The following is a 25,845-nucleotide window of genomic DNA, read 5'->3' as shown; positions in this document are numbered from 1 at the left end:
CCTGTCGTTCACCATCTCCCAGAGTTTGCTCAAACTCAGGTCCATTGAGTTGATAATGCCATCCAACCATCTCATCCTCTGTCATTCCGTTATCCTCCTGCCCTCAATCTTTCCCAGCATCAGGGTCTTTTCCAATGAGTCAGCTCTTTGAATCAGGTGGCCAAAGTATTCAAGTTTCAGCTTCAGCATCAGTTCTTCTAATGAATATGCAGGATTGAATGAAATGGTGTACAGAGTAATATTACAATATTCCAACACCTACTCCTGCTTTATAGCAGATGGAGAATTTCAGGGGAACCTTTTCTTATGCCTACCTACAATAGAAGCACAAATCATAACATTAAATCAGAGCAATCTAAAAGAACCTCTGTAGGGAATATTTTAAAATATAATCTAATATAAACTAAGATGGTTATTTTCAGTTCATCTTATTTTAAAAATTATAGGTGTAGGAAGTTAGAGTAATAAAGTAAAATGCTAAATTTTTAATTCTGAGGAATGAGATTGTGACCAATTTTTAAATTTATTCTTGGCTTTTTTTTAACTGTGATTTTCTATAATGAACACAATTTTGTAAACAAGAGGAAAAAAGGTTTCAAAATAAAAACAAGAGAGCCATTTCATGTAGTCTGGTATACAAGGTCCTCTGGCTCTCCTGCTGTAAAAAGGCTAAAAATGCCATAGTAACTATATAAACATGTTTCTTGATCAGTTGTTGAGCGGGTAAACACTCAGGAAAGTGGGCACCAGGGAGGCAGGAAGGAGGGCTCTGAAGTCAGCTTCCGCCTAACAGGTTGTCGACTGAAAAAAAAAAAGCACAAAGTAAGAGTTGAGAGTTATGCTTTATTCCACAGACAAAACTGAGGACCTCAGCCTGGGACGCATCATCCCAGGTCACTCTGAGGGACTGCTCTGAAGAGGCAAGCAAGGTGGAAAGCCAGGATATATAGGAGTTTTCACAACAAAGACCAGGTAGTCAGAACATCAAAAGATGACTGTTCAAGAAAACCAGGCATCTCAAGTTAAGGAATTTAGTGCACCTACATATGAGAGTCTGGGCTCACTGAAATCATTCCTTTGATGCACACTTGTTCTGAGGCCAGGATCCTGTGTTTTTTCGCATGCTGAGTCTCCTCAGGGTGCACTGTCAGGGCAGCTGCAGCAGTTGACCACTAGATGGCGGGCATCCTGTTCCTCTAGCGCTCATCTTGGGGAGGCTGAAACACCGTGGCTGCAGCGTCCTCTGTTAATGGATATGGCAGGGACATTTCTAGTTCACGGGGCATTTGATAAGTATTCAAAAAGCCTCCAGGATAAAACCCAGAGGACAAAACCAGCCCAAGGAGGAGCCTCAGAGGAGTTCCCTCCCACATAAGGGGACATCCAGCCTCCATGAGCTCCCAAACTGTCTTAAACTCTGAAACTCTGTAACCGTAATCAGCATTCATCCTCAGGACAGCCTGAATTGGGTGGTTGTTGTTCAGTCACCAAGTCGTGTCCTAACCTTTGCAACCCCATGGACTGCAGCCTGCAGGCTTCTCTGTCCCTCACCATCTCCCAGAGTTTGCCTAAGTTCATGTCCAGTGAATCGGTGATGCCATCTAACCATCTCATTGCCTGTTGCCCTCTTCTCCTCCTGCCTTCAATCTTTCCCAGCATTAGGGTCTTTTCCAATGAGTCAGCTCTTCCCACCAGGTGGCCAAAGTACTGCAGCGTCAGTTTCAGCATCAGCCCTTCCTAAGAGTATTCAGGGTTGATTTCCTTTAAGATTGACTGGTTTGATCTCCTTGCAGTCCAAGGGACTCTCAAGAGTCTTCTCCAGCACCACAGTTCAAAAGCATCAATTCTTCAGCACTCTGCCTTCTTTATTGTTCAACTCTCACATCCATACATGACTAATAGAAAGACCATAGCCTTAACTATATGGTTACCCGGTATTTGTAATCTAAAGTTTAAAGTGATCGAGACAAGTGGTACCCCCAGGGCAGTAGAGATGCAAACCCTCTCTGGAAGAAGCTAGCTTTGATCCAGGCCTCAAGAAATTCCCAAGAGTGGTAAGAGAAAGACATGAGAAAACAAAGTGCTAAGAGAACCAACAGGAACAATAGATACTAGGATCAGCTCTGCAAGTTATTAACATGTTAGTGTTATAACCACTGTGGACAAAGAATGTCATCTGCCATTTCTGTAAACAAAGGATGCTGGGGCCAGAAAACCATCAGCCACTGCAGCTGCCCCTGATGGCCGAGGGAAATTCGGGATGGAGAAAAACAGGATACAGGCCCTGGATAATAAACATGTATATCAAAGGAATTATTTCAGTAAGCCCAGACATCTCAGGGCATGGCTGCATTCCAGTAAACACACTCAGCCTATAGGCCAAGTCCAGCTGCTGCCTGATTTTGCAAATAGTGTTTTGTGAACCCTGTCCTAACATATAAACTTCAGGCAGGAGAAAAGTCACTTGAGACGTTTAAAAGGTCTCGTATGCAAGAGAGTAGTAAATGTGTAATTTTAAGTGACTTACTGCTTTTAAAAATTTTGTATTTATTTTCATTTGTGCTGGGTCTTCACTGCTGAGCTGGCCTTTCTCTAATTGCACCAAGTGGGGACTACTCTCCAACTGCAGCTCATGGGTTTCTCACTTCAGTGGCTTCTTTTGCTGCTGAGCACAGGTTCCATGGCATCTGGGCCCAGCAGTTGTGGTTCCTGGGGTCCAGAGCACAGGCTCAGTAGTTATGGCACAGGTTTAGTTGCTCCGGAGAATGTGGGCTCTTCCCAGAACCGTGTCTCTTGCATTTGCAGATGGATTCTTTACTTCCAAGCCTCCAGGGAAGCCCTGACATTACTGTTTTTTATTTAACTTTTTATTTTGTATTGGGAAAGAGCCAGTTAACCATGTTGTGACAGTTTCAGGTGGGCAACAAAGGGACTCAGCCATACATATACATGTATCCACTCTCCCCCAAAATCCCCTCCCATCCAGGCTGCCACATAACATTGAGCAGAGTTCCCTGTGCTATACAGTAGGATGAACAAGTTAAGGAATTTAGTTTTATATAATTGATCCCTCATGGACTTGCAAAAAAGTAAGATACAGCTGAAGTATCCTGTATCTATCACATAAGTTTATGACAAGCATAGCATACACACTGGGAGGAAAGGACTGGAGTTAAAGTGTTGTGAGCCTTACACTGCTGATGAGGAGTCAGCAGTCACTTGAAGCACTGATAAATTTTCTAGTGTAAGCACTAAAGCAAAAGTCAAGTGAGTTTAAAACATGTGGGAGAGACAGATGTGAAAAACAAAAGGTAACCGTGAGATTAAACAGAGAACATGTAATGGTCTCTGCCCCTGGTTCTGGCACAAGGCTCCTGAAACCCTGGCGATTCCAATAATGAGACCACCAGGGGCATCTTTTGTTCTGGTGTTTGGTCCTTGACTCCAGCTCCTGGCACTGAGCTTGAAAAGCCCTTGCCATTTCCTGGGTGATGGGAGGGTTTTTTGTTCTATGAATTGACTCTGGGTGGCTCCTGAATGGCTCCTGGGTGGGGGCTGTTCACCAAGAAGACCGAGCCATGGCTGGAAGCTTGGACCTTGTCAGCCATGCGTTCCACTGTCTTGAGTGGAGAGGGGCTGAAGTGGAGTTAATGACAATCATGCCTACATGATGAAGCCTCCATAAAATCCCAACAGTACAGGGCTGGGGAGCTTCTGGGTTGGTGACCCCATGAAGATTTGGGGAGACTGGCATGCCCGGAGAAGGCACGAAGCCCCTGCCCTATGAATTCATTCCTCTTGATGTTCATTGGGGTTCTTTATCCCATCCTTTATAATCAAACTGGTAATAAACTAGTAAATGTACATCATTTTGCAGACAAAGGTCTGTACAGTCAAAGCTACAGATTTTCCAGTAGTCATGTACGGATGTAAGAGCTGGACCATAAAGAAGGCAAGAGTGCTGAAAAATTGATGCTTTCAAACTGTGGTGCTGGAGAAGACTCTTGAGAGTCCCTTGGACTGCAAGGAGATCCAACCAGTCAATCCTAAAGGAAATCAACCCTGAATATTAATTGAAAGGACTGAAGCTGAAGCTGAAGCTCCAACACTTTGGCCACTTGATGCCAAGAGCCAACTCACTGGAAAAGTCCCTGCAAAGATAGGTGGGAGGAGAAGGGGACGACAGAGGATGAGATGGTTGGATGGCATCACCGACTCACTGGACGTGAGTTTGAGCACACTCTGGGAGGTGGTGAAGGACAGGGAAGCCTGGTGTACTGCAATCCATGGGGTCACAAAGAGTCGGACATGACTTAGCAACTGAACAGCAAAACAGTTGAGTACGTGGTTTTCCTGAGTTCTGTGAGCAGCTCTAGCAAATTAATCAAATTGCAGTTGCTGAGGAGAGGGCTGTGGGAACCTCTGATATTTAACTGATCGGTCAGAGGCACTGGTGACAACCTGAACTTGGGATTGGCATCTGAAGTGGGGGAAGGGGAAGGGGCAGTGTTATGGTGCTGAGACCACCTGTGGCACCTGACACCATCTCCAGGTAAAGTTTGTCAGAACTGAGTTAACTTGTTGGACATCAAGCTGGTGTCCCAGAGTTGCTTGTTATGCGGTGTGAACTTAAAAAATATTCACAGCCTAAGTTGAGAGTTATGTTTTATTCATTGAGAATTTTTAAGACTTTAAACCCAGGAGGCAGCACCTCAAGTAGCCCTGAGAGAATTGCTCCAAGGAGGCAAGGGGAGAAGCCAGGTTATATAGAAGTTTTGCAACAAAGGACAGGCAGTCTGAACACCAGGCTTCCCCAATGGCTCAGCAGTAAAGAATCGGCCAGCAGTGCAGGAGATGCAGGTTTGATCCCTAGGTCAGGAAGATCTCCTGTAGGAGGGTATGGCAACCCACTCCAGTATTCTTGCCTGGATAATCCCATAGACAGAGAAGCCTAGCGGGCTATAATCTATAGGGTCTCAACGAGACATGACTGAAGTGACTGAGCATGCACAAAGTTTGAACATCAAAAGTTGATTTAAAGAAAACCAGAAATCCCAAGTTAAGGAATTGAGCACTTTTCTAAGAATGGGAAGATGCAAGAGTCTGGGCTCACTGCAATCATTCCCTTGATATGCACCTCACCTACCTGGGGCCAGAACCTTTTGTTTTCACATCCTGAGTTTCCTCAGGGTTCAGAGTAGGGAGTGGCTGCAGTCTGATGGCTCCTAGATGGCAGGTATTCTTCGTGACTTCCCACAGGGTTCACTGGCTTACACTGGAAGGCTGCAATTGCTGATAATTGTGACAGCCTTGTTTACTGATATGACAGGAAATATTCCATTTCTCAGGGGTAAAACCCACTTGCATTTGGGGACAGGAAGTGTACTGTGTGTGTACTAGAGGAGATACAAAGAAACACAGGGCTAGGAAAGAATAAGTTCTCCTGAAACAGCAAATAAGGAGGAAAAAGAAAACAGGAAAACGTGCAATGAATAAAAAAAAAAATAAAAACACAAAATATATGACAAATCCAAATATATCAGTAATTTCAATAAGTATAAATGGGTTATATGTTCCAATTAAAAGGCAATATGGATTGGATTTTTTAAATACAGCCATGTGCTCTTTGTACACATATCTAAGCCACTGAGATACAGAAAGTCAAAGGGTGGGGCTTCCCTGGTGGTCCAGTGGGTAAGACTTCAACTTCCAATGCACGGGGTTCAAGTTAGATCCCCGGTCCATGATGTCAACTGAAAAAAATACATGTGACCTAAAAGTTGAGAGTTACATTTTATGCAGTGAAAATTTCTAGGACTTGAGCTTAGGAGGTAGCACGTTCAGAAAGGACTGCTTGGAGGATGTGGGGGAGGAGCCAGGTTACATAGAAGCTTTGCAACAAAGGGCAGGTAGTCTGAACATAACAAGTTTTTTGTAAATTAAAGAAAACCAGATATCCTAAGTTAAGGAATTTAGTGCTTTTCTGTGTATGGCAAGAATCTGGGCTCACTGAAATCATTCCTTTGGTGTACACCTCAGCTCTCTGGGGTCAGCATTTCTCACATCCTGAGCTTCCTCAGGGCTCAGCATACGGAGAGGCTGTAGTTCTGATGGCTGCGCCGATGGCAGGCGTTCTTTTCCTCTGAGTCCCCTCGGGGCTCACCCACTTACCTGCGGGCTGTAATTGCTGAAGACTATGACATCCATTGCTTACTGATATGGCAGAAAATATTTCATTTGTCAGGAAGGTAAGAGTCCACAGGTCTTGCAGCCAGAAAACCAAAACAAGACAGAAGCAATATTATAATGAATTCAATAAAGACTTTAAAAATGGTACAAGTCAAAAAGATCTTAAAATTAAGTCAGAGTGAAAAAAGGTCTGCCAGGCAAATACCATCCAAATGAAAGTTGGTGTTAAAAAAAAAAAAAAGACATGAAGGCAAAAATTATTACTTGAGATAACACGGGTTATCAAGACACAATAAAGAGTTCAATTCACCAGGACAACATATGAGTCCTAAACATACATACAGTTAATAATAACTTAAAAACATAAAGCATATGTAACATAAAACAATAATAACATAAAAACATAAAGCAAAAGTCGACATAACTATAAGTCTACATTACAATAGCAGACTTTCACATATCTTTCTCAGTAATGGACAGCTCAGCAAATTAAAAAGCAGCAGTAAAGATAAAGATTTGAATAAGACAACTAGTAATTCTGACCTAGTGGACATACAGAGAAACTACATCCAACAACTTTAAAAGGTGTTTACCATTGCCAGTAGAGTATTTGTAAAAATTTTTATCCCAATATATTCGAAAGTTGACAAGAAATTTCTAAGTCCCTACCCTAAAATGCCTAATATGACTCAAGAAGAAATATTTAACCCTAGAATCACTATAGACATTGAAATCAGTAGTTAAAAATCTTCCAATAAAAACAAGAGAAAACTCAGACAAGGTTTTACCAGCAAGTTCATATGTTCAGAGAATAAACAATCCAGGCCCTAGGCAGGCTAGTTCAGAATACAGAAAAAGGAGGCGCACTCTCCAGCTCATTCTTATGAGACTTGACACCAAACCAGACGAGGGAAAAGGCAGTGAACCCACACTCATCACTTCTCAGCACTACACTGGACATCCCTGTCACAGCAATTAGGCAAAAATAAAAGGCAATAACTAGAAAAGAAGAAGTAAAACTCTCCCTATTCACAGGTGACACAGTCTATACATGGAAAATTCTGAAGAATCCACTAAAAAACTATTGGAATTGCTATAGGAGTGCTGAAGGTTGCATAAAACAAGATCAATGTGCAAAAATCTATTTCTATATACCTGAAACAAAAAATCTGAAATGAAATTTTAAAACAATTCCATTTATAATGGCACTAAAAGAATAAAATACTAATGCATAAATTTAACAAAAGATATGCAATGTCTATCATTTGAAAACTAGAGAACATTGTTGAAAGAAACTAAAGATCCAAATAACTGGAAAGACACCCTGTGTACAAGGACTGAAAGATAATGTCAAGGTGGCAACAGAATCCCAGCTAATGTCATTGAAGAAGCTGAAAAGCTAATTCTAAAATTCAGTTGAAATCACAAGGGACCTAGAACAGCCGAAGGCTTCACACTCCCTAATTTCAAAACTTACTACCAAGCAACAATAATCAAAACACCATGGAACTGGTAAGAGAATGATATGTAGATGGATGGCACGGAACTGAGTCCAAAAAACAAATCCATGTATTTATAGTCCACTGATTTTTGACAAGGTTACAAGACCATAGGGTTCCAAAAGAGTCGGACACAACTGAAGTAACTTAGCACACAAAATATAGATTGGACAGAAGAGGCATCACACACACTTGCATGTGCACACACACAGATACACACCACACACACACACACCACACACACACACACACACTGCCCCCACAGACCTGTGTATAAGAAAAATCATGGGAGGCCAAACAGTCTGGCCATGTTAAGGAAGAGTAAACTAGCTGAGGTAGCATTCCACCCATCTGTGCCAGTAACAGACTGTATTCAGTTCAGTTCAGTTCAGTCGCTCAGTCATGTCCAACTCTTTGTGAACCCATGAATCACAGCACGCCAGGCCTCCCTGTCCATCACCAACTCCCAGAGTCTACCCAAACCCATGCCCATCAAGTCAGTGATGCCATCTAGCCATCTCATCCTCTGTCGTCCCCTTCTCCTCCTACCCCCAATCCCTCCCAGCACCAGGGTCTTTTCCAATGAGTCAACTCTTCGCATGAGGTGGTCAAAATACTGGAGTTTTAGCTTCAGCATCAGTCCTTCCACTGAACACCCAGGACTGATGTCCTTTAGGATGGACTGGTTGGATCTCCTTGCAGTCCAAGAGACTCTCAAGAGTCTTCTCCACCACCACACTTCAAAAGCATCAATTCTTCGGCACTCAGCTTTCTTCACAGTCCAACTCTCACATCCATACATGACTACTGGAAAAACCATAGCCTTGACCAGACAGACCTTTGTTGGCAAAGTAATGTCTCTGCTTTTTAATATGCTATCTAGGTTGGTCATAACTTTCCTTCCAAGGAGTAAGCTCTTTTAATTTCATGGCTGCAGTCACCATCTGCAGCGATTTTGGAGCCCAAAAAAATAAAAGTCTGACACTGTTTCCACTGTCTCCCCGTCTATTTCCCATGAAGTGATGGGACCAGATGCCATGATCTTAGTTTTCTGAATGTTGAGCTTTAAGCCAACTTTTTCATTCTCACCTTTCACTTTCCACATACAAAAATGATTTGTATGGATTTGTATCTAAAAAGATTTCCCTGCTTGATTTATCATAAATCTAGAGCAAACCAAACTGGTATGAAGAGAACTTTAGAATTTTTTTTTTTTGGCTGCATTCTGCAGCTTGTGGGATCTTTGTTCGCCCACCAGGGAACAAACAAACCCTGGCCTGTCAGTGAAAGCACAGAATCCTAACCACTGGATCGCCAGGGCAGTCCCACTTTAGATGTATTTTAAATCAGACAGATGTCTATTTTCATGTGAAGCTATAAACCATATCCAGTAATTTTTAATAGGAGCACAAAACCTAAAGCTATCCACAAAATTTTAGAAAGGAAAAGCTCAAACAGTGACACCACTGTCCCAGTTCTGTGGAATCTTGGGAGACTTCGCTTGCTAGTTCCTTTTCTGTACTTTACAGCTAGGATTTTAAAAAAATAAATAAAACTTTTTGTGGAGAGTTTTTTAGGTGTTACTTTTAAAAAGTTATTTTAAAAGCACATGTATCAATTTTCATAAAGGTATGAAATATCACTGGAAGAAACTGGTAGCAATGACAACTCTGGAAAACTGAGTGACCTGACAGCAGAAGCTTAGAAGATGTGCTTTTATCACATCTTTTTGTATCTTTTGAATTCAGTCCCACATTTACCATTAATATTAAAAAAAAAACCCACCACTTTTCAAAAACCACAAGGATGTGAAACATACAGACATTTAAATACCCCCTATTTAATCTTCACAAACTATTAATGTATGTGGAAAAAGGGAACAGCTGTGATTTATAAACCTTTTCTTCTAGCCTCAGTGAAATTTGTCAAAATGCGTGCAGAAAGACTATATCCTTAGCAGAGAAATGAGGGTCTAGCCCAGGAGACGTTCATGGGTTAGTGATCCCAGGATGGGCTTGGGGTGGGTACCTGGCCACCCGACTGTGGACTGTGTCACCTGCCATTTACGCCTGCAGCTCATAAAATCACACTGGGCATGTGGCTTCCAAGGGGCCCGAGACCCCACAGCTTCCGTGTGCTGCTGTAATCGCCTCCACTGATGAGGACGAGGTCAGCGCTCATCCCTGCGGCTGAAACACACCCTGTGAGGTGACCGGACAGTGGCCACTGGTGTTGGCCGTAAGCACGGCTGTCTTACCCATTCTGCATCGTCTCCCAGAGCTGGGGCAGCCTGGGGCTGAGTGAGTCTGAGAGGAACCTGAAACCCGCTCTGGTGATGCCCAGCTGAAGCAACACAGTGCTTGGTCTCTTCATAGCATGATCAGCAGAAATAATAATGAGCTTACTCATCACAGCATCAGGGAGTACAAGGATACTCACATGATTTTTTAAAACTCGTGCTACATGAAAGCAACCTAGAAGACAGGAAGCGATAGGGAAGATGTGGTACATATATATAATGGAGTATTCAGCCATAAAGAGGAAAAAACTGGGTCATTTGCAGTGCTGTGGATGGACCTAAAGTCTGTCATACAGCGTGAAGTCAGGAGAAAAACAAGTATCACATATTAACACATATATACAGAATCCAGAAAAAGGGTACCGATGAAACTACCCACAGGGCAGCAGCAGAGACACATGTGTAGAGAATGGGCCTGTGGACACAGCAGGAAGGAGAGAGCAGGACAGACAGAGAGTAGCAATGACGTACACACACCACCACGTGTAAAACAGCCAGTGGGCGCTGCCGGACAGCACAGGGCGCTCAGCTCAGAGCCTAGAGGGAGGCCCGAGGAGGAGGGGATACGTGTCTACAGATGGCTGACTCACGCTGTTGTACAACAGAAACTAACACATCGTAAAGCGATCATACTTCAATTCAAATAAATAAATAACTTAAAAACAAAACAAAAACTCACGCTAGAATTTGGCTTTACAGGGCTGAGTCCCACTTAGTGATCGGTGCAAGCTCCTAACACAGATCAGTCGTAGCAAAAAGTGGCCCTAAGGAACGAAGTCACACACGCGCTTGCAAAAATTTTAATTAGAAAAAAGTGTTTTAAAAAATACTTAGCAGAACTGTACTTGATGGGGCAAACATGCAGTCATTCAAAGGAATTTAATCAGGGGTCCTAGTTTGTTTTTTAACTTTGTTCCATTCTACAGAGCATAAAAATTATATGCTTTAAAAAATACCCTTCATTGGAAATACTTTATAAAACACACAGTTTAAGCATAAAACAATGCATTATGGGTTCATGAATACATTTATAAGACACAGCAATGAAACATTCGCTTCAAATAAGTAGACAATATCTGAAAGTTTGCCCAACAAATGACATTTGAAACAAAGGAAGAAAAGAGCACTGTCAGTGTTACTCTCCCGGTACTACTGCATGAAACTAAAACACAAATTTTCAAATTCTAGTAGTGGTATTAAAATTAAGCTACTTGGTAATCGGGATTAAAAATAGCTCCAACTCTTTAAAGCACTTACGTTATTAGAAAAGTCTGACTTTCCAGTTGGCAAGATGACCTTTAAAACATGTCACGCATGCAGATCACAAGTAACCCACGTTGTGTAGCCCACAACGTCACACACTTCTTGTCACAAATCTGGTGCCACGGTGGCCAGTGCACACGTGTGAGACTGACCTTCACGGCCCATGACAAGTATAGAAAATTGTGATTCTTCTAAGAATCTCAACATGAAGTCCAAGAACAAACCTGTTCAACAACAACTAATCTGTGGCTTTGTGTTTCTTTAAAGAAAAAAATAAAGTATAAATCAGACTTGTAACCTCCCAAGTGAAAATTCGTTTTTGAAAGTGCTGTAGTTGAATTCATCTTCGTTTTCAGCTAAAAGGGTGAAGCACAATAGCCACGACCTTGTTACAGACTAAAATCCAACAGGTAATTCCAACACCACCTAAAAACAAAGAAATTCAACATGAGAGCATGCAGGAGTGCCGCCCACATTTCCTGCCCCTGCTGCCTTTGACTTCTGGGAAATGGAGCAAGCCAGTCCTCTCTGAGTCATGCTGGGCTAGGTCTAAGTTTGTGTTCTATGGGTTCAAACTGATCATGCTTTCTACCGATTCACGGACCTGCAGGAATTATTCAGAACAAAAAACAATGATTTGCATTTCTCTCTCCTGCCTGAGAGCTGTGCATCATTATTTATGGTATTAACTGACTATAGGACCACCCTCTCAGACCACTTGTCTTTCCCTTCTCACAAAAGCATTACAAACACGGAGCAATGTTTACCCGGGCCTTCCCTGCCCCACTGACGGCTGAGACAGGACGGCAGGCCACAAGGTGCCTGGAAGGGTGGCCTCTTAGCTCCTTGGCTCAGGACCACTGAGAATCACCGGCCATGCCCTCCTGGTTGAATCCAGAAATGGGGAAGAGGAGGGGAAGGAAGGGGGTTGGCTAAGCTGATGCAGTAATTCACCTCCAGTGTGACCAGAAATCACAACCAGAGACTGGCCGAGCAGCACGTGTCCTACAGCGGCCACTCCACGGCAACAATCAGGACTCAAACAAATGTCCTTTAGCAGGGAAATTAATAAATTATAACATACCTAAATGAAGAACAGCTACTCAAAGTTCCTTCATAAATTTAGTACCATGGCTGATTCATGTCAATGTATGGCAAAAACCACTACAATATTGTAAAGTAATTAGCCTCCAACTAATAAAAATAAATGGGAAAAAAAAAAAAAGAAATAAGACTGAAGGAGAAACAGTAAGGAAAAGCACATCAAATGACCAAATTCTATAGATAGGTTGTAAGCCCATCGTCCTTCTACGTGTGTAGCTGAATGCTCAGCTGTGTACACTTTTATATGTACTTCTTTTCATTGAATAAACATAGCAGTAAAAAAAAAAAAAGAAATTTAGTAAACTGCCCTCTCAGCATAACCAGCAGCATTTCAGTCTCCTAATGTGAAGAAATTTAATCATGTGGGAAGTGAAAGTCACTCAGTTGTGTCCAACCCTTTGTGACCCCATGGACTATACAGTCCATGGAATTCTCCAGGCCAGAATATTGGAATGGGTGGCCATTCCCTTCTCCAGGGGATCTTCCCAACCCAGGGATCAAACCCAGGTCTCCCACATTGCAGGCAGATTCTTTACTGTCTGAGCCACTAGGGAAGCCCCATGTGGGAAAAGGCTTAAATAATAGGAAGGGTAAAAAATTGTATGTGCCAGATAACCTTTATTGTATAAAAATATATAGGAAAGAAGACTGGAAAAAATACACCACAATGTATTTAAGGGATATTCATAGCTAATGAGTCTTTTAAAAATTTTTTTTCTGATATTTCTATTCATTCTACAAACACATGCACTAATTTTTCTTTTTTTGGCCATGCCACGTGGCATGTAGGATCTTAGTTTCCCAGCCAGGGATTGAACCCGAGCCCCAAGCAGTGGAAGCACTGGACTGCCAGGGGATTCCCATGACATGGGCTGATTTCAACATCCGAAAAAAATTCTTTCTAAACTGAAAGAATGGCCAACAGCAGGAAATGCTGAGGGACTAAGCATAGTGTGAACTCAAAAGGAGCCACTGAATCTGGGAATTAGAAGTGGTGTTTCAATAAATGGGTATCAGACCATGGTATTGGCCTTGGACTGCAGAGGCAGGTTTGGGTTGAATTACAGCTCTGCTAATCCACAGTTCAGTCATGCTGGACTAGCTAAGTAAATTCTCCTGGTGTTGGCTTCTTCGCTGCAAGCCTCGTGGTGGGGGGGCGGACGCAGCACTGCTCATCTCAGGCGCAGGGTGAGGTCATCTGACTGCACACGCCCCACATCAGCCTCAGCCACGCCCCCCACCACGCTCCCGCCACACCCCCGCATGCTCCCCCGCCACGCCCCCGCCTCGCCCCTCGCCACACTCCCGGACCACGCTTGCCAGAACCCTCTCACCTGCGACCCTCGTAGGAAACGCTACCAGGCGGTCCAGGGGAGTTATCCACTTGCTTGGCACCACAGCCACAGGGACAGAGTAATACTTCCAGATGAGCGAGACCATCAGGGCGGCCTGCGGAGACACCCTGCCCGTCACACGACCCACCACCACGGAAGGCAAGGAAACAGGAAGACAAACTAAGGAAACCCTTCCAATCAGTGACCTCACACCCGGCCAATCCAGTCCTCACCATCCACACACACGATTAAATTAGCGGATACATTATCCAAGGTCTCCCACAGTGTACGTGTCCTCTTCCCATTTAGCAACTCCTTGAAGTGGCCAGCTTATGCTAAATACACCTCGTTTATGACAAAAGTGATGTCTCTCGGACCCTTGAGAAAACTAGCTAGTCCTCCCATCCCCAACCCAAGCGCAGCAGTCAGCCCTCTGTGAAGTTCAACAGCTCCTCCTTTCCCAGCAGCGTTCGATCAGCTGTCTTCCGTCCTCTCCACGGTCTTGAAAATGCCACCCAGGTGACCAGACCTAAGAGGGTGGCTCTTGTAACTCCTGCCCCTGTGAAACCTTTCTTGTAGCAAAGTGCCACTGCCCGAGGATCAGAGTCCTCACACGCCCCAGACCACGGGGACTGTGGAGACAGGGCTCCCAGCACCGACACTCGGAGATCACTTAAAGCAGCTTCCAGCCTCTTGTGCAGCCCATCCATAACCTCAGGGTGGAGGGAGAGGAGCCGGGGTAAGAAATGAAACAAGGAAAAATCCACCAGGTGAGAAAGTTGGGAAGCAATGGTGCTGGACGTGGGTGAGAATATGGTGTCCCCTGACTGGAACAGACAGCTACTCGTCATCTGCACGGGTGACAAGCAACCACCACATCACTGACCACCTTAGAAAATATATTGTCTAAGTAAGCTATCAACTGCAAACAATAAAGGGCTTCCCTGGGTGGCTCAGACGGTAAAGAATCTGCCAGTCAATGCAGGAAGCGCAAATTTGATCCCTCAGTCAGAAGATTCCCCTGGAGAAGGAAGTGGCTACCCATGCCAGTGTTCTTCTTGCCTGGAAAATTCCATGGACAGAGGCGTCCGGTGGGCTCCAGTCCGTGGGGTCGCAAAAGACTTCGCACTAAACATGACTTGGCGACTAAACAACAGTAGCAACAGACAACAAATGCTGGAGAGGATGTAGAGAAAACGGAACCCTACTGCGCTGCTGGTGCAAATGTAAATTGGTACAGCCACTATGGAGAACAGTTTGGAGACTAGGAATAAAACTACCGTATGACTCAGCAATCCCACTGCTGGGCATATACCCAGAGAAACCACAATTCAGAAAGACACACACACACGCCAGTGTTCACTGCAGTACTACTTAAAATAGCCAGGACATGGAAGCAACCTAGATGTCGATCGACAGATGAATGGAATAAAGAAGCGGTGGTACATATACACAATGAAATATTATTCAGCCATAAAAAGGAACGAATTTGAGTCAGTTGTAGTGAGGTGGATGAACCTAGAGCCTGTTATACAAAGTAAGTCAGAAAGAGAAAAATAAATATCAAATATTAACGCATGTATGTGGAATCTAGAAAAATAGTACTGATGAACCTATTACAGAGAAGAAATAAAGATTCAGACACAGAGAAAGGACTGGTGGACACAGCAGGGGAAGAAGAGGGTGGAAAGAGAGAGCAGCACTGACACAGAAACACTATCATGTGTAAAACAGACAGCTAGTGAGGAGCTGCTATGTAGCCCAAGGAGCCCAGTGTGGCACTCTGTGATGACCTACAGGGGCGGAATGGAGGCTCAAAAGGAAGAAGATAAGATTTATATAGTTATGACTGATTTGCATTGATGTATGGCAGAGACCACCACAACATTGTAAAGTAATTATCTGCCAATAAAAAAATAAATAAAAGCAAATAGGAAGATGAAAAAATAATAAGCTCTCTGACTTGATCCCCCAACACTGCAACATGAAAGAACTCCAGAGAAGCTCATGTGCTAAAAAAATTCCAATGTTTAACAACTCTTAAAGAGAAAAGCTCAGTCACGTCTGACTACAGATCCCATGAACTGTAGCCCTCCAGGTTCCTCTGTCCATGGAATTCTCTGGGCAAGAACACTGGAGGGGGTAGCCAGGAGAATTATCAACAACCTCAGATATATAGATGACACCACTCTAATGGCAGAAAGCAAAGAGGAACTAAGGAGCTTCTTGATGAGGGTGAAAGAGAGTGAAAATGCTAGCTTGAAACTCAGAATTCAAAAAACTAAGATCATGGCATCTTGTCCCATCACTTCATGGCAAATACATGCAGGAAAAGTGGAAACAGTGGCAGACTTTATTTTCTTGGGCTCCAGAATCACTGCGGACGGTGACTGCAGCCACGAAATTAAAAGATGCTTGCTCCTGGAAAGAAAAGCTATGACAAACCTAGACAGCATATTAAAAAGCAGAGGCATCACTTTGCTGACAAAGGTCTGTATAATTAAAGTTATGGTTTTCCAGTAGTCAGGTACAGATATGAAAGTTGGACCATAAAGAAGGTGGAGCGCTGAAGAATTGATGTTTTCCAACTGTAGTGCTGGAGAAGATTCTTGAGAGTCCCTTGGACAGCAAGGAGATCAAACCACCAGTCAACCTTAAAGGAAAACAACCCTGAAAATTCACCGGAAGGACTGATGCTGAAGCTGAAACTCTAGTACTTGGGTCACCTGATGTGAAGAGCTGACTCACTGGAAAAGACCCTGACGCTGAGAGAGACTGAAGGCAGGAGGAGGACGGAAGAGGATAAGACGGTTGGATGGCATCACTGACTCAATGGACATGAGTTTGAGCAAACTCTGTAAAATAGTAAAGGACAGGGAAGCCTGGCATGCTGCAGTCCATGGGGTTGCAAAGAGTCAGACACAACTTAGTGACTGAACAACAAAGAGAAAAGCTAAAAGAGACTAAGAGGCAGAAAGGGTTTTTTTTTTAAGTCTAACAAAAATTCAGTGTTCAGAGTCACACACTAGCAGGACCAGCCAGCAGACGAAAGTGGGAAAGCCTGAATTCCCAGGCCTGGATTCTGGGTCACATGGTTTTGGAGGACTTCAAAGACCCCAGCTGACACAAGAGGACACTTACTTGCAATATGTAGAAGGCAACACTCACAACCCATTTTATCTTGGCCAACTGAGCTGTCCGTGCTTTCACTGAAAGGAAAAACAAATGATATCAGTCCTAAAAAAAAAAAAAAATGAAGAAAATATTCAAGAACACAGAAATGTTTTTTCCTCTCATTAAATATTTTCTAACTATGTATTGCAACATTTGCTCAACACGCTTAGAAAATATAAAATGGAATTTAAAAATCATCCACTATACCATTATTTAAAATAGAATCACAGATTATAAGATATGAAGCTTTAATTTTAAAAACTCTTAAAACTATTCATCTAAATCAGAGATTCATTTTACAACGCACTTAACCAACAGAACCATACTTTCTTTCCAGACTTCCCAGCCCACACAGGACACTAATCCATAGTCTAATTTGTCTCAGGCCTGGGGAGGCCCCCTCGGCGTGTTTTACAAGCCACGCACACTCTTGGCACGCAGGCTGACCTCCTCTCCATCCCATGAGAGAGTTAGGAACAGTGGCTGAGTAAGACCTGATCCCCACCCTGAAGTCAACACTCAGATAAGGAGACTCCTAGGCAATTCTTAGCGAGTGTTCACAAAAGCCCTTGAAAATTCACTATAAGATTTTCCTGGGCTTCTCTCAGAAAAGTGAATTTGGGAATATCAGCCTACAGAGAATGAAGAAAATCTAACAGGATGTTAGAGCTTTCTGTGTAGGTTTTTTTGTTTGGTTTTTTGAGTTTTTAAAGAAAATTTTTTGACCACACCGTGAGGCTTGCGTGATCTTAGTTTCCGGACCAAGGATGGAACGTGGGCCCCTGGCAGTGAAAGCGCAGAGTCCTAACCACTGGACCACCAGGGAATTCCCAGGTTTCTGTGTTTAGAAAGCAAAGGTTCACCAGCAAACTAAGAAGAAAATAAGAATTATTGTCGGGTCTCTTCCAGACAACTTAAAACTCTGCATCAGGATCAGAACATTGAAACTCAAAGAGTGTATGCTATGCATCTTCATATAAAGGCTTCTCTGTGAATCAGTTCTTACAAAGCTTTCCAGGCTACAGCTGAGCACAGTACCATGAGTTTTGAGTTTATCCGTCATCTTGTTGATCCTCCTCTCCAGCCTGGCATATCTGGCGAACTCATCCATCATGTTGACGGTGGAGAGCTCCTGCTTCATGCCCTGGATCTCGGCTCGCATCTGGGACTCCTGCTCTGCATCCTTCTGCAGCACCCGGGACATCTGGGAGAGGAAACAGCGGGGTCAGGGCCTTGTCACCCGCCTCCTCCTCCATCCTATGGGCTTGCTGCCTCCTGCCCCTGGGCGAGCTGCCCTTTACCGCCACAGCCTGGCTCTGCTGCAAGTACTGGGCATGCTGCCCACAATTACCGCACAGATAAAGACTCCTTGCAAGCAAGTCTCCAGACAACTATGCCTTTCCTTTCACTGCTACAACACAAGTGTACATAGCCTTCAATTTTACTGTAAAACTGTGATTATAGAGTGAACACTGATTCCACCCTCAGAGCTGCACTCAGGCGGCAAGGATTCCGCATCCTCTTCCTGCCCTTAAGAATTCAATTCTGTCCTCAATTAGGGCAGAGGTGGATGCTGGGTGTCAGGGATGAAGTGGCGGCTGGTGAAGACAGCACTCCTACAGAGGAGCTGCCTGGCATGAGCAGGTGAGGGGGGCATACGTGACAGGAAGAAGCAACCCAGCCTATCATGGTGTCAGAGCCCCAGGGAGGGATGGGATGGTGCTGGAGACCGAGGATCATTTACAAAGCACTGAGCTAGTCAAGTAAACCTACTGAGGATAATGGTAGCAGTGTCCTCACTGTTAGAAAAGGGAGTGAGAAATACAAATCCGTAGAGAACTAGAATGAGTCCTGCAGGGGTAGATTAAAATTGGAGACACGTGACTTTCCAGATACACAGAAGAAATAACAGACATAAACGTTTGCAAAGGATACACCTGCACAGCCAGGACCCCCAGGGGAAGCAGCTGGCCCAGGCGCCCTCCCCAAGGTGTTCCTAGCTCCCAGATAGTGGAGGGGACCCACTCTCACCACCCCTGACGCCCTTCCCAGGCACCACGCCCCAACACACACACACAAACCTGCCGGGAACGCCAGCGGCCCGGACTCCAGATGGCAGTGGCTGCCAGGTGGTGCCAAACCCACCAGGACGAGTGAGGGTCCCGGGAGAGTGAGGGGAGAGAGAGGGGACCACTCTCACACCGGCGCACAGAGGTCCACGGGCGACCTCCTAGGGGACTGAGAATCCCTCGGGATTGGCCCCGAGTGACGCATGTACATCCCCAAATCCATGCCCACAGCACCTGATGAGATGTAATGAAACACAGCATCCTTCATGTGACAAACCCGCCAACATCGGACGGAGACATCCACAGAACGCCACCGTGCAACACCAATGCCCTGCGATCCCCGGGAATGTCAGCCGCACAAGTCAGGGTGGGACCAAGGCTCCTTCCAGAAGAGGGGCGTGACAAATATGTGCTACACACAGTGCTGACTAGGGTCCTTCTGCTCGGAAGGACCTCATCAGGACAGAGAACCCTCAACGGGACAGGAGGATCCTACCTAACGTTTGGGCTCTGGACAAGGCCGCTGTTTATACACAAAAGTATCGCGGAAAGAGAAAGAGGGTGTTCAGGTTGACAACTTACTTTCAAATGGCTCGGGAAACAAATCCAGTTCTATTGAACTTTTCTGCACATCTGTGTTTGTTTCCATTTTTTAAAATATATTAACATATTTCAGTGTGCTGGAACATAGCAGGTGCACAATAATTGAGTCTGTACATCTAGCCCCGATGCCCGCTGCCCGGCACACAGTGGGGTGACTCTCCAGGTCCAGGCCCGCAGACGCGCCCCTCCCCTCAGCGCCCCACCGGGCCCCTTTCCGGCACCGGAGTAATGAGGCCCTTCGGTCGGCAGAGGGCGCCTGCCGCAGCACACCGTGTTTACCACTGCGCAGCCTCCACTCTAGTCGTCTGGTCCTCTGCGCTGGACCGACCTCTGCCCTCCACTCTAACCAAAGAACATACACTCCGGCCAGACCCCCCCTAGAGAAGAACACAGGAATGTGCCGAAGTAGCTCTAAAAACCACAGAATCATGGTAAGAGGAAGGAGTTCATAGATGCTGCTTAAACTTTGTAAATCAAGAAAACTGCTGGGTGGGGAAAAGGACTTTCAGAAGTCACAGGGATATTCTTTGATTGTTGTGGTGGTTACCCTACTGATTCACCACTTCAGGGCAAACAGAAGGGGGAAAAGAGGAAGCAGTGACAGATTTCATTTTCGTGGGCCCCAAAATCACTGCAGATGGTGACTGCAGCCATGAAATTAAGACGTTTGCTGCTTGGAAGAAAAGCTATGACAAACCTAGACAGCACATTAAAAAGCAGAAATACTTTCGCCACCTGATGCAAAGAGCCAACTCACTGGAAAAGACTGATGAGATTGAGGGCAGGAGAAGGAAGCAACACAGGATGAGATGGCTGGATGGCATCATCGACTCAATGGACAAGAGTTTGAGCAAACTCCAGGAGATGGTGAAGGACAGAGAAGCCTGGTGTGCTGCAGTTCGTGGGGCTGAAAAGAGTCAGACGCAACTTAGCGACTGAATGACAACAACAACTGGCTTGGGATTAGAGAGGCTATACAGCAGCAGGATGCAGCAAAAGGATATGACCTGGGTCCAAGGACAAACCCAGGATCTTTCACCTGAATGACAAACAGCCACCTGATAAGGCCAAGCCTCATGCATGTGCAGACTGCAGCAATAATTTCTTATGAGAATGTGGTAGCTGCAGGGCTTAGGTTTGGTATAAGCTTGGGGAAGGAGCTGGAGATGATGACAGGTCTTATTTACAGCTGTTATTTTTGTGTTTGTTTACTCGCTAAGTTGTGTCCTACTCTTTTTCAACCCCATGGACTGTAGCCGCCAGGATCCTCTGTCTATGGGATTTCCCAGGCAAGAACACTGGGGTGGGTTGCAATTTCCATCTCTAGCGGAACTTCCTGACTTAGGGATCAAACTTGCATCTCCTGAAAGACAAACAACCCAATCAAAAAGTGGGAAAAAGACCTAAACAGACATTTCTCCAAAGAAGACATACAGATGGCTAATAAACACGTGAAAAGATGCTCAACATTGCTCATTATTAGAGAAATGCAAACCAAAACTACAATGAGATATCACCTCACATGGGTCAGAATGGCCATCATCAAAAAGTCTACAAACAATAAATGCTGGAGAGGATGTGGAGAAAAGGGAGTGCTCTTGCACTGTTGGTGGGAATGTAAATTGATACAGCCACTATGGAAGACAATATGGAGATTCCTTAAGAAACTAGGAATAAAACCACCATATGACCCAGCAATCCCACTCCTAGGCATATACCCTGAGGAAACCAAAATTGAAAAAGACACACGCATCCCATTGTTCACTGAATCACTATTTACAATAGCTAGAACATGGAAGTAACCTAGATGTCCACTGACAGATGAACGGATAAAGAAGGTGTGGTACATATACACAATGGAATATTACTCGGCCATAAAAAGGAACGCATTTGAGTCAGTTCTGATGAGGTGGATGAACCTAGAGCCTATTATATGGAGTGAAGTAAGTCAGAAAGAGAAAGATAAACATCGTATACTAATGCATATATACAAAATCTAGAAAAATGGTACTGAAGAATTTATTTGCAGGGCAGCAATGGAGAAACAGACATAGAGAACAGACTTATGGACATGAGGGGAGGGGAGGAGAGGGTGAGATGTATGGAAAGAGTAACATGGAAACTTACATTACCATATGTAAAATAGATAGCCAACGGGAATTTGCTGTATGGCTCAGGAAACTCACACAGGGGCTCTGTATCAACCTAGAGGGGTGGGATGGGGAGGGAGAGGGGAGGGAGGTTCAAAAGGGAGGGGATATATGTACACCTATGGCTGATTCATGTTGAGGTTTGACAGCAAAGAGCAGAATTCTGTAAAGCAATTATCCTTCAATTAAAAAATAAATTAATTTTTTAAAAAAACTTGCATCTCCTGCATTGCAGGTGGATTCCTTACCACTGAGCCACCTGGGAAGCCCAGGAACAATTCACTGAGGAATACAAAACCAACAGCCTCTTTGAACAACTGAGATTAGTTTTGTGTGTGATTCTAATATGAGGTTTGATCCCTGGGTGGGGAAGATCCCCTGGAGGAGAGCATGACAACCCACTCCAGTATTCTTGCCTGGAGAATCCCACGGACAGAGGAGCCTAGCAGGCTACAGCCCACAGGGTTACACAAGGTCAAACACAACTGAAGCGACTATGCAGCAGCAGCCAACACAAGGTGGAAAGAGATGGGGTACGCTGGGAGAATCTAGGTGATTCTATAGGTGTGCCAGGTAACACACAAAATGGGAGAAAAACCTGCAAGTCATATATTTAATAAGGAGTTAATATCCAGACTATGTAAAGAACTTCTAGTGAAAATGTTAGTCTCTCAGTTGTGTCCAATTCTTTGTGACCCCATGGACTGTAGCTTGCCAGGCTCCTCTGTCCATGGAATTCTCCAGGCAAGAATACTGGAGTGGGTAGCCATTTCTTTCTCCAGGGGATCTTCCTCACCCAGGGATCAAACCCAAGTCTCCTGCTTTGCTGGCAGATTCTTTACTGTCTGAGGGAAGAAGTGAAGGGTTAGTCGCTCAGTCATGTCCAACTCTTAACAACCCTATGGACTGCAGCCCACCAGGCTCCTCTGTCCATGGGATTTCCCAGGCAAGAATACTGGAGTTAGTAGCCATTTCCTTCTCCAGGGGATCTTCCTGACCCAGGGATTGAACCCGGGTCTCCTGCACCGCAGGCAGATTCTTTACTGACTAAACTAGGAGGGAAACCCTGTCTGAGCCACCTCCTAACTCAACTCTGAAAACATAGCCCCTTACTCTGGAGGCGCTCCTGCAGAGGGCACCCTTCTCCTAGGGACAGCTCCTGAAACCCCATTAAAAAATGGCCCACAAGGAATTCTGATGATGGTCTGGCAGTTAGCACTCCACTCACTAGCTCTCACTGAGAGGGCTGAGGGTCCAGGTTCAACCCCTAGTCAGGGAACCAAAATCCCACAAGCCATGTGGCATGGCCAAAAAAAAGGCCACAGATCACAATAGACATTTTCCATATACTGATGGCCAATAAACACATAAGATGGTATTCATCACCACTTATCATTAGGAAAGTGAAGATAAGCCACTCAGCATCCATTAGGATGGCTATTATCCAAAAAGAAAAAAATAACAAGTGATGGAGAATGTGGAGAAATTGAAATGATGAGAATTTAAATGATGTAGCTGCTGTGGAAAACAGTATGGCAGTTTCTCAAAAAAAAATAAAAATAGAATTACTGTATGATCCAGCAATTCTACTTCTGGATATTTATCCAAGAGAAGTGAAAGCAGATTCAAATAAACACTTACACACCAACGTTCCAATAGCATTACTCACAACAGCCAAAAGGTGGAAACAACCCAAATGTCCATCAAAATATGAGTAACAAATAAAATGTAGTATATACGTAAGTGCATGCTCAGTCGCTCTGTCGTGTCCAACTCTTTGTGACCCCATGGACTATAGCCTTCCAGGCTTCTCTGTCCATGGAATCTTCCATGAAGGGATACTGGAGTGGGTTGCTATTTCCTACTCCACATACAACAGAATATTATTTGGCCTTAAAAAAGAAGGAAATCCTAACACAGGCTACAACAGGGATGAACCCTAAAGACATTATGCTGAGTGAAGAAATAAACCAGACAGCAAAGGACATGAAATGTAAGACAGAAAAATATGATTTCACTTATACGAGGTGCCCAGAAGAGTCAAACTCAGAGACAGAAAGTAGACTGGTGGTTGCCAGGCACTGGGGGAAGCGGCAAGGGGCTAACTCCCCCTGGTCAGTGGGGAGAGAGTCTCTGTTTAGGAAGCCGCAGGTGTTCTGGAGATGGACGGTGGTGACAGCTGCACCTGATGTGAACACTAACCTAACCTAAAAATAGTTAGTGCTCAATCTCATGCTATGCATATTTTACCACAAATTTTTAAAAAATCAAATGAAAGAAACGTGGACAAGGGCCTGTTCTTCAAGGGTATTTTATGCAATGCTAAGTACTTGGGACATCATCTTAAAGACAAGACAGCATCAGGAAAAATTCTGAACAGGGGATGGGATTAAGACAGAAATCCCCATGCCTCAGGGCAAGGTGGTGCTAGTGGTAAAGAACCCACCTGCCAAAGCAAGAGACAGAAGAGATGCAGGTTCGTTCCCTGGGTCAGGAAGATCCCCTGGAGGAGGAAATGACCACCACCACTCCGGTATTCTTGCCTGGAGAATCCCAAGGACAGAGGAGCTTGGTGGGCTACAGTCCATGGGGTCACAAAAAGACAGACACGACTGAAGCGACTTAGCACACACACAGGGCAATTTGGGTGGTAAGGTCCTAGAATAGAGTTTTACATAAAACAGGCACTCAGTGGATACCAGTTGTTCAGTCGCTCAGTCGTGTCCGACTCTTTGCGACCCCATGGACTGCAGCACGCCAGGCTTCCCTGTCCTTCACTATCTCTTGGAGCTTGCTCACACTCATGTCCATCGAATCAGTGATGCCATCCAACCATCTCATCCTCTGTCGCCCCCTTCTCCTCCAGCCCTCAATCTTTCCCAGCATCAGGGTCTTTTCCCGGGTAGAGTAAAAGAAAAAGAAGTAGAAATCTTGTCTAGCTTTAAATACCCAACCATCACCGCCGCAGATTTATATCAGGAGAGAAGAGCAGAACTGAGTTCCCAGGATGCTGCTACAGTGGGGTGCACCCCACCTTTGAAGTCTGGGTGTGAGTCAGACAGTTCCTCAGTCCCACTGTGGGCATACAGAGGGCGCCCTTCCCCGGGGAACAGTTCCCTACGTTTCCCACACACACCTCCCATCAAATGTGCCACCCAACCCCATCCATATTCATGATCCAGAAGGGCAGACCTTGGAGAATCACAAACCAAAGATCAACTCTACAGCCATCAGCCACCAGCTGGATGACTTAGTACAACTACTAGACTCTGGGCCAGACACCTCCCCTGGGAGGTAGAGGAAGATAGGATGACAGCGACTGCAGTCCTGGCGACTGAACCCGAGGAACTGTACTCATGATGGGCAAAACGTCCCGCAATGGGCTCCCAGGTGGCCGTGGCTTCTATGGGTACGGGAAACAACACGAAGAGCACTGAGATTCTCTGTCTGTGCTGTCTCCAACCCCTCCCGTCCCAAGAATGGGGGCCCCTGCACCCTGAGACCCGTCCCCTGGGACCCGGAACAATAGACACAGCACACGACAAGGCGGGACCTCCCGGAGCCCCGGCTGCCGGCTGCCGAGCTGCGGGCACTGGCCCTCAGCACCCGAAGGCTGCTCTCTGCCCCCAGGGGCCAGAGGATAACGGAAATGAGGGGGGAGGCGGGCAGAAAGGCACTGAGCACTCCAGGCTTAGGGCTGCTGCCACGTGAAAACGTGGCCAAGTGTGGGCAGGTTATGATGGTTTGTTTTTCTCACCGAGAATCCAGAAATCCAGATTTAGGGGTAAGGCTTTGTACCCAAATGCTAGCACACTCAAAAACATCTTAGAACACAGAACAGCCCAACCGAGACGCCTCAGCAGGCTGAATCCGGCCCTCAGGCGGCCAGCTGGAGGCACCTAAGTCCACCGCAGGCTGGCCGAGGACCGAAGCTGCGACCCCACCGGTCCCTGGAGGGCCAGGGAGCCACTTACGAAGAAGGAGAAGGACGGGAGGAGGATCCTGAGCACATTGCACCCAAACACGAAGCTGAGCACCAGCAGCCACGCCCAGCGGTCGGCCTCTGCAGCGCTCATCTCGGAAGCTAGCGGCGTCGCCGGGTCTGCTAAAGCAGCTCCATGGGGACCACGCCGACGGCCGCGCGTGCGCAGTGAGTACTGC

The 25,845-nt window shown here is 45.2% G+C and overlaps 1 protein-coding gene across 4 annotated transcripts; it reads right to left on the bottom strand.

Moving 5' to 3' along the window:
* Nucleotides 1-121: 121 nt before the first annotated feature.
* LOC122445349 (guided entry of tail-anchored proteins factor 1) lies at nt 122-25,845 on the bottom strand. Of its 4 annotated transcripts, none has more exons than XM_043474449.1 (5): nt 25,659-25,845; nt 17,901-18,066; nt 16,830-16,925; nt 13,689-13,803; nt 10,772-11,676 (listed from the first exon to the last, which is right to left on the bottom strand). In XM_043474449.1, the coding sequence occupies exons 1-5, from the start codon at nt 25,758-25,760 to the stop codon at nt 11,640-11,642; spliced, it is 516 nt and encodes a 171-aa protein (XP_043330384.1). In that variant the 5' UTR covers nt 25,761-25,845; the 3' UTR covers nt 10,772-11,639. The 4 variants fall into 4 exon arrangements, with proteins under 4 accessions (XP_043330386.1, XP_043330384.1, XP_043330385.1 ...); XM_043474450.1 differs by having other exon boundaries at nt 13,689-13,816; nt 16,830-16,897; nt 25,659-25,844; XM_043474448.1 differs by having other exon boundaries at nt 16,830-16,897; nt 25,659-25,841.

The sequence above is a fragment of the Cervus canadensis genome, chromosome 7, assembly GCF_019320065.1.
Source record: "Cervus canadensis isolate Bull #8, Minnesota chromosome 7, ASM1932006v1, whole genome shotgun sequence".
Classification (NCBI taxonomy): Eukaryota; Metazoa; Chordata; class Mammalia; order Artiodactyla; family Cervidae; genus Cervus; species Cervus canadensis.
Note: the sequence above shows the minus strand (reverse complement) of the source record. Positions and strands in the feature narration are given on the sequence as shown.